The following is a 12,830-nucleotide window of genomic DNA, read 5'->3' on the forward strand; positions in this document are numbered from 1 at the left end:
GATAATATTTATTTTAGAAGTTTTCCACAGAGTGTGGGTAATTTCAGATCCAGGGTAATGTCTAGCACATTGCCAACACTCAGGACATGTGAATTAATAAAAATGTGTTACTTCAAAACACTTGCTGTTTAAAAAAAAAAAGACTAAAATATCTTCCACCCTTTCACTTTGTTTCAGAGTTTCAGTTTGTCAGTGATCCTGTTAATAATATGCTGTTCATCTGTTATGTACAAAAGCTTTGTTCTTGTTGACTTTGTTGTTCCTGTTGTTCAGTCGCTCAGTTGTGTCCAACTCTTTGCTATCCTATGTAATGCAGAATGCCAGGCTTCCCTGTACTTCACTATCTCCTGGAGTTTGCTCAAGCTCATGTCCATTGAGTCAGTGATGCCTGTTGAATATTGCATTTTATAATTAATGCACGGTTTCTCTACACATCCGAGAAGTAGTTGGTTCCTGTCATATAGGTCTGTATCTCTAAGTACCACACGTTTATCCTCAAGAATACAATACTTTGCAAATATTTTATATATTATGCACACAAAAGATATTTACTAATTCATAATTTTAACTAAAAGTACTGCAGATTTACAGGCAACATACATTATGGTTAAAAATATTAGGTTGGCCAAAAAGTTCATTTGGCCAACATCTTACAGAAAAACTTGGATGAAGTTTTTGGCTAACCCCATAAACAACTTAATAAAAACAAATATACACTGCTATTTTTGTTTTGATTATCATTTACTATGCTAACTGAAGAAACTATTGGTTAACACTTGTGTTATTTGTCTGCTTGAGATTCTACATAAAAAGAATAGCCATGATGAGAAGACAGTGTTTCATGAGTGCTATAAAAGGCAGATGAATTAGCTATATCTCCTCTTAAAGTTCATATCATATGATACTACATATTTTTTGTTGTTGTTGGAGAACTTTTCAGTGATGTTAACTGATAAGAAAACTTAATATAGGCACTAAATAATGAAAATTGAAGAACTCATGTAGTACCCAAGGAAATCTATAGATTTAATGCAATCCCTGTCATATTACCAATGGTATTTTTCACAGAATTGGAACAAAATATTTTAAAATTTGTATGGAAACACAAAAAAACCTGAATAGCCAAAATAACCTTGAGAAAGAATGGATCTGGATAAATCATGTGCCCTGACCCCACTCCAGGACTCTTGCCTGGAGAATCCCAGGGACAGGGGAGCCTGGTGGGCTGCCATCTATGGGGTCGCACAGAGTCGGACACAACTGAAGCGACTTAGCAGCAGCAGCAGCACAGTAATCAAACCAGTATGGAAGTGGCACAAAAAGGGGTACATAGACCAGATACTATAAAACTCCTATGAGAAAACTTAGGCAGATGCTCTTTGACACTAAATCACAGCAATACTTGTTTTGGCTCCATCTCCTAGAGTAATGGATATAGAAACAAAAATAAAGAAATGGGACCTAATTAAACTTAAAAGCTTTTGCACAGCAAAGAAAACTATAAACAAAATGAGAATACAACAGAACAGGAGAAAGTATTTGCAAATGATGTGACCAATAAGGGATTAGTTTCCAAAATATAAAAACAGCGGATGCAGCTCCATAAACAAACAAACAACAACAACCACAAAAAACAATCAAAACATGGCAGAAGATCTGAATAGACTTTTCTCCAAAGAAGAATACAGATGGCCAACAGGCACATAAAAAGATGTTCAACATCACTAATTATTAGAGAAATGCAAATCAACACTATAGTGAGATACCGCCTCACACTGGTCAAAATAGCCATCATTTAAAAAATCTATAAATAACAAATCCTGGAGAGGGTATAGAGAAGAGGGAACCCTTGTATACTGCTGGTGGGAATGTAAGTTTTTATAGTCACTATGGAAAACAGTATGGAAGTTCTTTAAAAAGCTAACAATATAGTACCATATGACACAATTTCCCACTCGTGGCCATATATCCATAAACATGAAAACACTAATTTGAAAAGATAACATGTACCCAGTGTCCATAGTGACACTATTTATGATAGCCAAGACATGGACGCAACCTAAAATGTCCATTGACACATGAATGGACGAAGAAGATGTGGTACACAGATATACAATGGAATATTACTCAGTCATTAAAAAAGAATGAAATAATGCCATTTGCAACAAAATGGGTGGACCTAGAGATTATCATCATAAGTGATGTAAGTCAGACAGGAGAGGCAAATATCACATATCATTTATATGTGGACTCTGTTTTTAAAAGGATTAGCTTATTTACAAAGCAGAAATAGATTTACAGACATAAACAAATTTATGGTTACCAAAGTGGAAATGGAGGGGGAAGGATAAACAAAAATTTGGGATTAACAGATATAGGCAACTATATATAAAATAGATAGACAAGCAACGAGGACCTACTGGATAGCACAGGAAACTATATTCAATTATCTTGTAACAACCTATAATGGAAAAGAATCTGCAGAAGTATACTGTATATCAATTCTACTTCCACAAGATATTATTAGAGAGATTTAAGTTTAATCTTGATATCAGTTTATTAAACTAAACCTACTGTTTTATATATATTATCAAAGAAAAAAGTATTGCTAACATACATGCATGCATACACAATTTTCTTATTCCAGATGACTTGCCTCCTCCCCTTCCTTAACAAAATACTTATTACATGTAAAAGAGGAATAAGTCAACAGGTATAACATAAACATACTTATGTACTTGAAAGCCAGATTATTATGGTACCAAGAATTCATAGTATTGACTAAAATAAAGACAAGAAGATAAGGTTATTTTATTGCTACTTTAAATTTAACTCATTTCTTAATAAAAGGGAAAGGAAATGGCAACCCACTCCAGTATTCTTGCCTGGAAAATCCCATGGATGGAGGAACCTGGTAGGCTACAGTCCATGGGGTTGCAAAGAGTCAGACACGATTGAGCGACTTCACACCTGACACCTGACTTAATAAAAAGTAATTCCTTTGTCCTCAACTGAAACTTGAAATATCAGGAATGGTGACAATCTCACCAGTCCTTTCTGAGAAAATGTTCACTGAATTTACTGTCACATACTCATTAGATACAGGGTCTTAAATCATTCCATTTCTCCCAAATGGTATCAATTATATCAAGAATCATAAACCCAATTTAGTCTAACGCACAGCTGGAAGTACTTGATGTTTTTCATATCCATGTTGAAAAAAGAGTATAACATGAATTTTTAAGCTCCTTAATCAAGACATGTTATTGAGGACAATTACAGAAGTCATATTTTCAATATTCAGCACCATGCTATGAATGAGTTTCTGTCTGAGAACAGCTGGGAAACAGGTATAGGAAATTTCTGGGCTGCCCAGTCAATAGTAATTTCTGTTGGTAGCAGTGGTGGTTGGAGGTTGAGTAAAACAGTGCCGGGTATGGGGATCAGTGGACAGTTGACTTTGCAGTATATTTAGTGTTCACGGTCCCCTCCCACTAAATGCTAGTGACGACTCTCCCCCTGAATCACTTCCTGCCTCCCACTGCTTTTCAACATACTTGTAGGGGAATGGTGCTGCCTCCCTGTGGAAAACACATTCAACAGAGAATTCAGCTCAGGACGCGTGCATGCGTGTGTGCATGCTAAGTGGCTTCAGTCGTGTCCGACGGCTCTTTGCGACCTATGGACCCTAGCCCACCAGGCTCCTCTATCCTTGGGATTTTCCAGGCAAGAATACTGGAGTGGGTTGCCATGCCCTCCTCCAGGGAATCTTCTGGATCCAGGGATCTAACCAGCATCTCTTACGTCTCTTGCATTGGCAGGCGGGTTCTTTACCACTCGTGCCACTTGGGAAGCCCCTTCAGCTCAGTATGTGCTCAGTATATGCAATTGACGCTTTGATTCAGAAACAGCGATTCAGAGCTATTGTTTTCAAGGGTGAAGAAAATATTTTAAAGGTAAGAAAGATGCTTTAATTCATACAGTGTACTTAAGGAATGCTTTTCAAACATAATTATTATTTGTATAATGGTTACATGTGTCAGGCATTATTTTTTACTTCTCTTCATTTTAGGGTGAACCATAATGAAAAAAAAATTTTTTTTGGACAATGAAAAATTGTCAAATAGCAGTGACTGTATATAGTTCTCATACGATAGTGACTTTAATTCTCACAATAAGTTTATGACACCATCATCCCCATTTTATAGATGGGAAGCAGAGATACTGAGAGGCTAACTTGCCTAAGGAACACAGCCAGTATATGGGGAAAGTAAGACTGAGATTTAAGCAAGCATTCAGGCTTCTGGAGTCACTGCCCTTGACCCCTGCACAATACTACACCCTTAACAGCCTTGTCAGTGCTGCCTCTTCAAATAGTCAGCTCTCAGAAGGCAGAAGCAGACTGGGAGAGATTGGGAAGAGTACGAAGGATGGAAATAGGTAGGTGAACAATGGAAAGGGCTTTGCAGGCAAAGCAGAGAGAGGTGTGAAATAGCATGACCTCTGGAGGTTGCTATTAGTAGTTCAACAGATCAGAGGAAATGGGTGTGGAGAAGAGTAGAGATAAAACTTCCTAGTGAGGCAGACAGGAGGCTAGCTGTGAAGGATGGACCCTGATGATCATTCGGGAATCTGCTCTTTATCTTAAATACTTGGATGTATTAAGGCTCATATCTGCATTTTCAAAAAGAGAAGCCTGATCCCTACCTAGGTAGAGATCACACTGAACTAGTTAAGAATATGTGAAGGCAGGAAGTGATGAGATTCCGAACAGAGGCCAGGCTTAAGGGCAGAGGACCAGCTCACCTCAACATACTGTGAAAAGAAGCTGGCTGCATAGCCTTGAGGAAGTTATTTAGTTTCTTTGGGCCTCAAATTTCTCAATAAACTCTTTAAAATGTATATATCCTAGAACTTTTGTTTACCAGTAATGAGGGGGAAAACACCTTCTAAATAGCAGTGCTTATTTACATTTAAAATTACAATGAATTATACTTTTCTTACTCGGCACCATTAGTTTCAGAAGAACAAGCCTTTGTATACATTTTCAAATCTACACCCAAGTGTTTTTCTTTTCACTATGCACTAAAATTTGCAGTTAAAATGTACATTAATTTAAGTAAATTCAGCAGAATGATTAGACTAGGGAAAATAAAATTAATTATTCATGTCACCAGTATTTTAAAATGCAGAGTGGTTATCAGGAACTCACATAATTATAAGTAATGCAGTTATTTTTTAATAATGAAGCCACAGCTAAGGTTAATTAATATTTTTAATAAAAAATAAAATTTTGCTCTTTGGAGTTACAAAATGTTTTTTGTTAGCTTTAGATATTTTTCATGGAAATATGTGTGCACTCTGCTTACATTTTTCAAACAAATAGCATTAATTTTTTATGAGTATCTCCAAAGCTGCCAGGAAGCAATAGCAGTGTCCAACACATTCAAACACTTTTTTTTGTTTGTACACTAATTGGGATTCTTTTTGGAACATTCTACAGGAATCAAATACCAATGAGTTCAGTAGGAAGTGAATACACATGTCCTGACAACCTACCAATGGTTTAAAATCCTCAATAGTACCTTTTCTTGAGTAGGTTTGCTACCTCTACTCTGAATAAAGTCTAACTGGAACCACTAAATTGTTTCATTACATTTCACTCATACTTACTGATTCTGCCCCAGTCTACAATTTAATTTCTTTCTAAGAGTTGCAAACTATAGTCCCTCCAGTCAAAAACCAGCATCTCTCAAAGCCTTATTTCTCTCCTTTTTTAAGGTTTTTGAAATGAGATGAAAGAAGATGAAAAACACTATGGATTCTTGAGATCAGGTAAGGAGACCAGAGTCAGTTTCTACTCTGAGTGTAAAAGACAGGGCCTCTCCATTATTCTTATGAAGAATGATTTTCTTGCAAAAATAGATTTTAAATATGTTGTCAAAGTAGAGCATAATACAATTTGTGGACCAAACTGGGATGCTTTTGAGAGTCAAAAAAGGATTCTATTAATAATTACATTGATATACCACCGGGTACATGGGGCTTCCCTGCTGGCTCAGTGGTAAAGAATTCACTTGCCAAGCAGGAGACGTGGGTTCGATCCCTAGGTCAGGAAGATTCCTGGTGAAGGAAATGGCAACACACTCCAGTATTCTTGCCTGGGAAATTCCATGGACAGAGGAGCCTGGCAGGCTACAATCCATGGGGTTACAAACGAGTAAGAAATGACTTGGTAACTAAACAAGAATAACACAGTTCAAGAGATTCCTAAACCCACTTATTTTAGAGAGATAGCAAGCAAGGCCAGAGTGCAGCGAGGTTAACCATCTTGTCCAAGATACTCACAAAGATAGGAGGTTGTATTGAAACTGGAAAACTGTTGCTGTGATCTTTCTATTATACTATACCTTCTCTAACCAAAAGGCAATACCATGGATCCATATTGTCTACAGTATGTAAATAACTGTTAATATATTCTTAATGGAAAGAATACAACATTGCAAAATGTGATACAAAGCATAGACCAAAAGAAATGTCAAAATATTGATCTCAAAATAAACAATTTTCTTTCTTTACAAACTGGCAACCAAAGGGAATGAATATTGTCCTTTGCATGTTAACTTGCTTTAACTCATTTACATAAAGCTACATATACATCAAGGGCTTGGCTGGTGACTCAAGACAGTAAAGATTCCACCTATAATGAAGGAGACCCCGGTTTGATCCCCTGGGTCTGGAAGGTTCCCTAGAGAAGAGAATGACTACCCATACTCCAGTATTCTTGCCTGGATAATTCCATGGACAGCAGAGCCTGGCGGGCTACAGTCCACGAAGTTGCAAAGAGCTGGACATGACTAAGCAACTAACACTTTTTTCACATATACATCATAGATTGCCATATTATTCAGAAGAGCAGGGAGCAGGGAACACTTAGCCATCAAAGATCTTGTGTGACACTTTTGCCTCCAAACCCAAGAAGGAAGCTCTCAGCATCCTGAAGAACTTTATACTGTCAAAAGTTTGCAAAGATTCACTTTCTGAGATTATCCTTATAAAAAGTTTCTCTTTGTTAGGATGAGTGGGTCTTATGGAAACATTTAGATACTAAATATCATAAACAAAATAACTTTTTGTGAGTTTTATATAATCCATATTAAAAAGTACTACTAGTATTGTTATAGTCATATTTTTTAAAATTATTTAATCTGAAGGGTTGGTAAATGGATCCATTACTTCATGACATAGATCATGTCTTTCTAAAGTAAATATCAGTCTTAAAATTGATCACTATCAAGAGAAGAAAAATTTTTTTTTCTTTTTAAAGCATATTTACTTTTAAATAGGAATGTAAACAGAATCTTATGGGATGACATTTTGTGAATTCTCTTTTATATTCTTTGACTCTGTGAAAACTGAAAAATACATTTCTCCCCACTACTTGCCTTGCAGAATGGCTGAAAAAACCTCATCTCATCTATCTGAAATGAATCCAATTTAATTCTGCTTGACCAAAAATCTGTTTCTATAGTTCTAAAACATGCAATCACCCTAAGGTACATAGGCATTGTAACTTAAGTGGCTCTGTGTTATCACTGAGGAAAATACACGTTGATTGAGAAAACAGTCCAGTATGGCTTTTGAAAACTAAATGACCCTCCCTGGCATACAACTGAGTAAGACAGTTGATAAAAGCAGGCAGTTATGGCCATTATGGAAGGAAGATGCCTCATCCAACCTGCAAAAATGGGTCAAAGGTTATAGTCTTAGACTGAGCATTACAAATCACTTTCCTATTGAAACTTCCAAGACTCATAATTCTAGCAAACACTTAAATTCTGTATATATCAATAATTTCTTTGTAGTTGGAGGGCAGTTAAAAATCAATTGTGAAGTAAAGGAAATTCACAATAAATTAGCCTGCTATTCAAAAATAAGCAATTTGATTTCGTCCCCAGTAGCCTCTCTTTCATACATTCACAACTTACTACCTGTAATCACAAACATATCCTTATGAGAGAATTTTAAAAGCTTTCAGTACAACTTTAAAACACTGTTGCCACAACTGAATATTTGTAGTATATTATTCCAAATTATTTAATTGCTATTATTGGTCTGTTGAAATCTGAAGATTTAAAATATCTATTTTTTAATGAACCTAGTAATCTTTTATTTAAGTCAATACCTCCTCAAATGAACCAAGTAATCACTAAATGATTAGATCATTTATTTCCACAAACCATTGCTATCTTTAAACATGTTATAGCTTATAAAAAAAGAGAGTCTTTTCATTGGCAATTAATGGGCAGTTAACTATTTTCCTTTTACATTACTTAATATTATAAAATGCATAAATTTTAATTTCTTCATTTTTAGGTGTTTAACTTGTAAATGAAATAGCTATTTTACACATATTTTCTTAACAAACATAATTTCTTACTACATAGCAAGTACTAATAAATAAAGCATATTAAAATGAGGCTGATACTTCCTTATTGGGGGATATATCTGGTTTACCTAAGAACTTAAGCAGCTGCAATTTCATTAATGATGAAGCAAGACTTCTGAGGGAAAAAATCTGGTTAATTAAAATTTTATTCACAAGAATATTTCCAATTCTAAATGTCCTAGAATATCCTCTTCTGAATTATTTACTTAAAGGAAAGAGTTTATCATTGTTCTGTGTTTTGCTTTCCTATATCAGATTTGCCTGAATAACCTGCTTATTGTTAAATAAGCCATACACAATAAACACAACAACAAATCATTAATGAAGTAATATCTTAATTGAATTGTACACTTCTTGTACATTGTGACATTTAAAATTTTTTTCCCCAAAAAATTTAGACATAAGATTGAAAAATAAGCTCAGTGACTATTTTGGGTGAGGGCAGTTAGCCACATAATGTACAAAATACGTTGGCCCAAGACAATTTTTAAATACCATATTTTGGGTCTTTGTACTCAGATAAACAAATAGTGCATTTTTTCCTATCAACAGAAGAGCAGACTTATCATTCATGACAAGACCCACGTGCCTTCCAATTCAAAATTTTCAGACTTCAAAATAAAAGTACAAAATACAAAAAAAATTTTTTTAAGATTTTCAGAACTTGCTTTTATTTAATTTTGATGAAGTTTTGAGCTTGAACAAGGTCTTGCAGATACTTCATTAATTTACTTGTTCATTTAACTTAAAAAGTGAAAACTGTGTATAATGCTCAGACAATCCCCTTAGCTTGGTCTGGACCAAGGTTACTGAATCAAGACCATCAACCTAGCCACACACAACCAATACAAAGTTTATCAAAGTTCACAAGCCACAAACCAACATTTCATCTTCAAATTGAATCCATTATATTAAGCAAGTCTCAAAACAGCCATAATGATTGAGATCAGAAGTAATACCATTCTAGAAAAGACACACATGCAGAAAAGTCCACTTTCATAATCACAAATTCAAAATGAAGAAATGAAATCCAGGTACTCACCTGGCTAACGGGTTCTTTCGTAGGGGGCTTTCCTCTTCTGGCTGTGCTAGTAGCCAGGGTCGTGGTGGTCTCCATAATTGACGTGGACATCTCTGACTGCATGGCAGTGGCTGTCGACTCAGTTGTCATAGAGGAAGGCACTTCACCAACCAGTCTCACATTTCCCACTATGGCGATGTTGGCATCATTTTCGGCTGCCATATTCAGAACTTTCAAGCCATTGTAGTAAAGCCCAGAGAGCTGACCCTGGAAGGGCTGGCCCTGCTCTTTCCCGCCAATTATTATGGTTGCTTGGCTATTGAAGATTGTGAGCTGACGCCCTGTAAAAATAATATTACATACATGCAAAAATGTTGATTGTGAACTCTACATTCTATAAAGGATGATAAAACAGATCTTTCATGGGGTGGATAATGAGAGCAATAAACTATAAGAGAGGCATTTGACTCATAATTCATTGCTTATAAATGAGGTGTCCATGAAATGCATAATCACTGGCAAATACTTATAAATTCTCAACTTATTGTAAATGTAGTGCCTTTGCTAAAAGACCAATCAAAGATATATATATTATAAATCAATTTTCAGTGGATCACTTTCTCTTTTACCTCAGATCTCAAATCTAAATTGATAAATTAAAAATATGTAAGATATCTAACATTTCAAGTATTTGTCATTCTAAAATTACTACTGGCAGAAACTAGTCTATAGCAGCTGAAATCTAATTTAAATTTATTGTAAAAATTTCATAATTCACATAATGGTCACATGTATCCATATGCTTTTCTTTAGAAATGTTTATTTTTTTGAATGCAATAGCCCATTGTTATTTGAATTATTCTACTTTTCTGGCAAATACACTGAAAAGAAACACATGGTTTACACTGAGTGTGTCAGAGACAAAACAAATAAACAAAAAATCCAAAAAGATTTTTCTGATTGGCTTTCAGCAAGTCTATTAAAACAAAACAAATGAAAAAAACACATAGCTTCAGATGTAAAAAGCGGCTTCAGGAATGATACACAAACCGATGGAGAAATTATGGCACATTCCCATTAAACAGCAATCCTCAGCAACAGTACCAAAATCATCAAATTGAGTATCCAGTTTTAGCAGATTGCTCTCTGTTCATAAAAAGCATGCACACAACTTTAAGTTCAGTTTTAATTAGGGCTTGTTCCCAAATGCTCTTAGAAGGTTGCAAACGTTAAAGGGACTTCATTTTGACTGGCAATCCATATTGCCCACTATTTAAGATGCCTAGAGTTTAAACCAAGAGTTTTGTTTGTTTGTTTGTTTGTTTTTCAGGACCATAATAAAGATATCAGAACTACATATATTTTAGTTAATAATTTAGAGGCTGGAACATGTAATATAATCTATGAATGATTTATCATTTTGGGTTAATGCTTGCTGTGAGTACCTTCATAGATTGAGTTAGTGGATTATATTTAACAGTCCCTTTAACCTTAAGTTAACAGGGTAAGATTATTAAACAGCTGGTACGTCTAAAAATGTATAGAAAGTATTATACAAGGAATGCAAATATTACTATCTACATTTTACTGTTTTAAATCTGTTTTTAATTTAGTTTTACGGAAAATTTATTTTTTATGTTTATTAGTGTTACAATGAAGTACTACTTGGTTATGTTCAAATTATTTTTTTATTTGAAGTTTTAATCAATGTTTTTTACCTTTGTCGAGTAGCCATTCATCAACTACTCGACCAAGTCGATATGGAATTCGCTGTCTAGCAATCGCCAGGCGCTCGTTATCATTGTTTCCTTTAAAGTTTAAAGAGACATTTCATTGGTTAAAATCTGTAAGGTCAAAGGTTAAAAGTTAATACTTAAAGCTTGAGCTATACAGTTGCCACATGATTTTTTGAAATTTGGAATTTTAAAAAGTTCTACCTAGAACATTTCATGTTTCAGACTTGTCATTCATTCATTTATTTTATTTTAGCAAACAAAATTATTCCTATGTTAATTGAAAATTAGAAATCTGCATTTGAGCTAGGTTATTAAAACTTATGTTATAGACAGACCCGAACAACCAATTTAAACAGCATATAATAGCTTTGCAAAAAAATGACCGTTGATCTCAGGGTTTTGTCTTTTTGATGTTTCTTATTAACTAGTTAAACATGTTCAGGTGAAACAGGTTTAAGTTTTCAAAATACATTCAATCTCTTATTCCAGATTAGTAATTTATGAACACCAAACTTAACCATCTTTGGCACACTGAAGCATCTAAAATAGGCCTAGCATACTTTATGTCCTATTCAGAAAAGAGAAATTCTTATTCATCTCATTTAAGGAAACCACAAAGTCTGAATAGTTCTTATATATTCCACAGAAATCGGTTTATCAACCACTTGGACATCATAAGGGAATACATCTTGCATCATCCAAATATATTATGATAGGAAAAGGCTTTGACAAAAGTGACTTTATTTGAGTGTCCTTCAGTTTCATTTAAAGCTTGACATGCTGAGGTGTATAACATTTGAAAAAAATTATATACTCAAATATTTGCTTTTTATTAAACTATTCTAAAAAAGGCATGATAGCTTCAGGAACAAACACAAGCCACAATAGTGGTTCTGTATTCATAGCTCTAACTATGTAGGAGCCTTGATACTTTGAACAAAAAATTCATTTAATAAAAACATAGTTTAAAATGACCTTGAGTAATGCTTGCAAATAGATGACTGTTTTCTTGATCTATAAAGCACTTTGGAAGAATCTAGGCTTCCATCTCAGCACTCAATTGTGTATATTGCCAGAAGTTTTTCTATTCTATGAAAATTAGTTAACATGGAATCTTGCACTAAGGAATTTTAGTAATAGCTCAGATGGGAACTCAGAGGTGAAAGAAATGATGAATGGTAGTACTGCCTAGAGGAAAAGACTAGAGCATTTTACTGGGGAAGATAAAAGATATAAATTTTCTTACATTTAGAATAATTAATGTGTTTGCTTGGGCTGGTCTTATTATATACTATACTTACCACAAAAAACCCACCATGATATTGGTCACATACTTTTAGAGAAAGAGAAAAGAACTATCATTTAGACTCTATCAATTTGTCTTCTGAAGTTTAATATGACTGAAAATATTTCATACATTAGAATTTAACTGAAAGTACAAATATCAAAATGGAATCAAATACACAGTTTAATAAAAACACGTATGTAGTTCTCTGTATTAAGAAGTTATTAAAATGTTAGAATATTTTTTTCCTATGGGAACATATATTGGTATATTGATAATTTTCTAAAAAGGATAATATAGCCTAAATTACAAGTCTATCTTCATTTTCAAAAAGTGTGT

At 34.3% G+C, this 12,830-nt stretch overlaps 1 protein-coding gene across 2 annotated transcripts in view; it reads right to left on the minus strand.

The window, feature by feature from the left end:
* The window catches only part of NRXN1 (neurexin 1), a 756,469-nt gene that overhangs the window by 146,326 nt on the left and 597,313 nt on the right, over nt 1–12,830 (minus strand). For both annotated transcript variants that reach the window (XM_055540064.1, XM_055540063.1), the window contains 2 exons: nt 11,189–11,278; nt 9,492–9,811 (listed from right to left, as the gene is read on the minus strand). In XM_055540064.1, the coding sequence (XP_055396039.1) occupies nt 9,492–9,811; nt 11,189–11,278 (410 nt within the window). The remainder of the gene's footprint in view (nt 1–9,491; nt 9,812–11,188; nt 11,279–12,830) is intronic.

Source organism: Bubalus kerabau, chromosome 11, assembly GCF_029407905.1.
Source record: "Bubalus kerabau isolate K-KA32 ecotype Philippines breed swamp buffalo chromosome 11, PCC_UOA_SB_1v2, whole genome shotgun sequence".
Classification (NCBI taxonomy): Eukaryota; Metazoa; Chordata; class Mammalia; order Artiodactyla; family Bovidae; genus Bubalus; species Bubalus kerabau.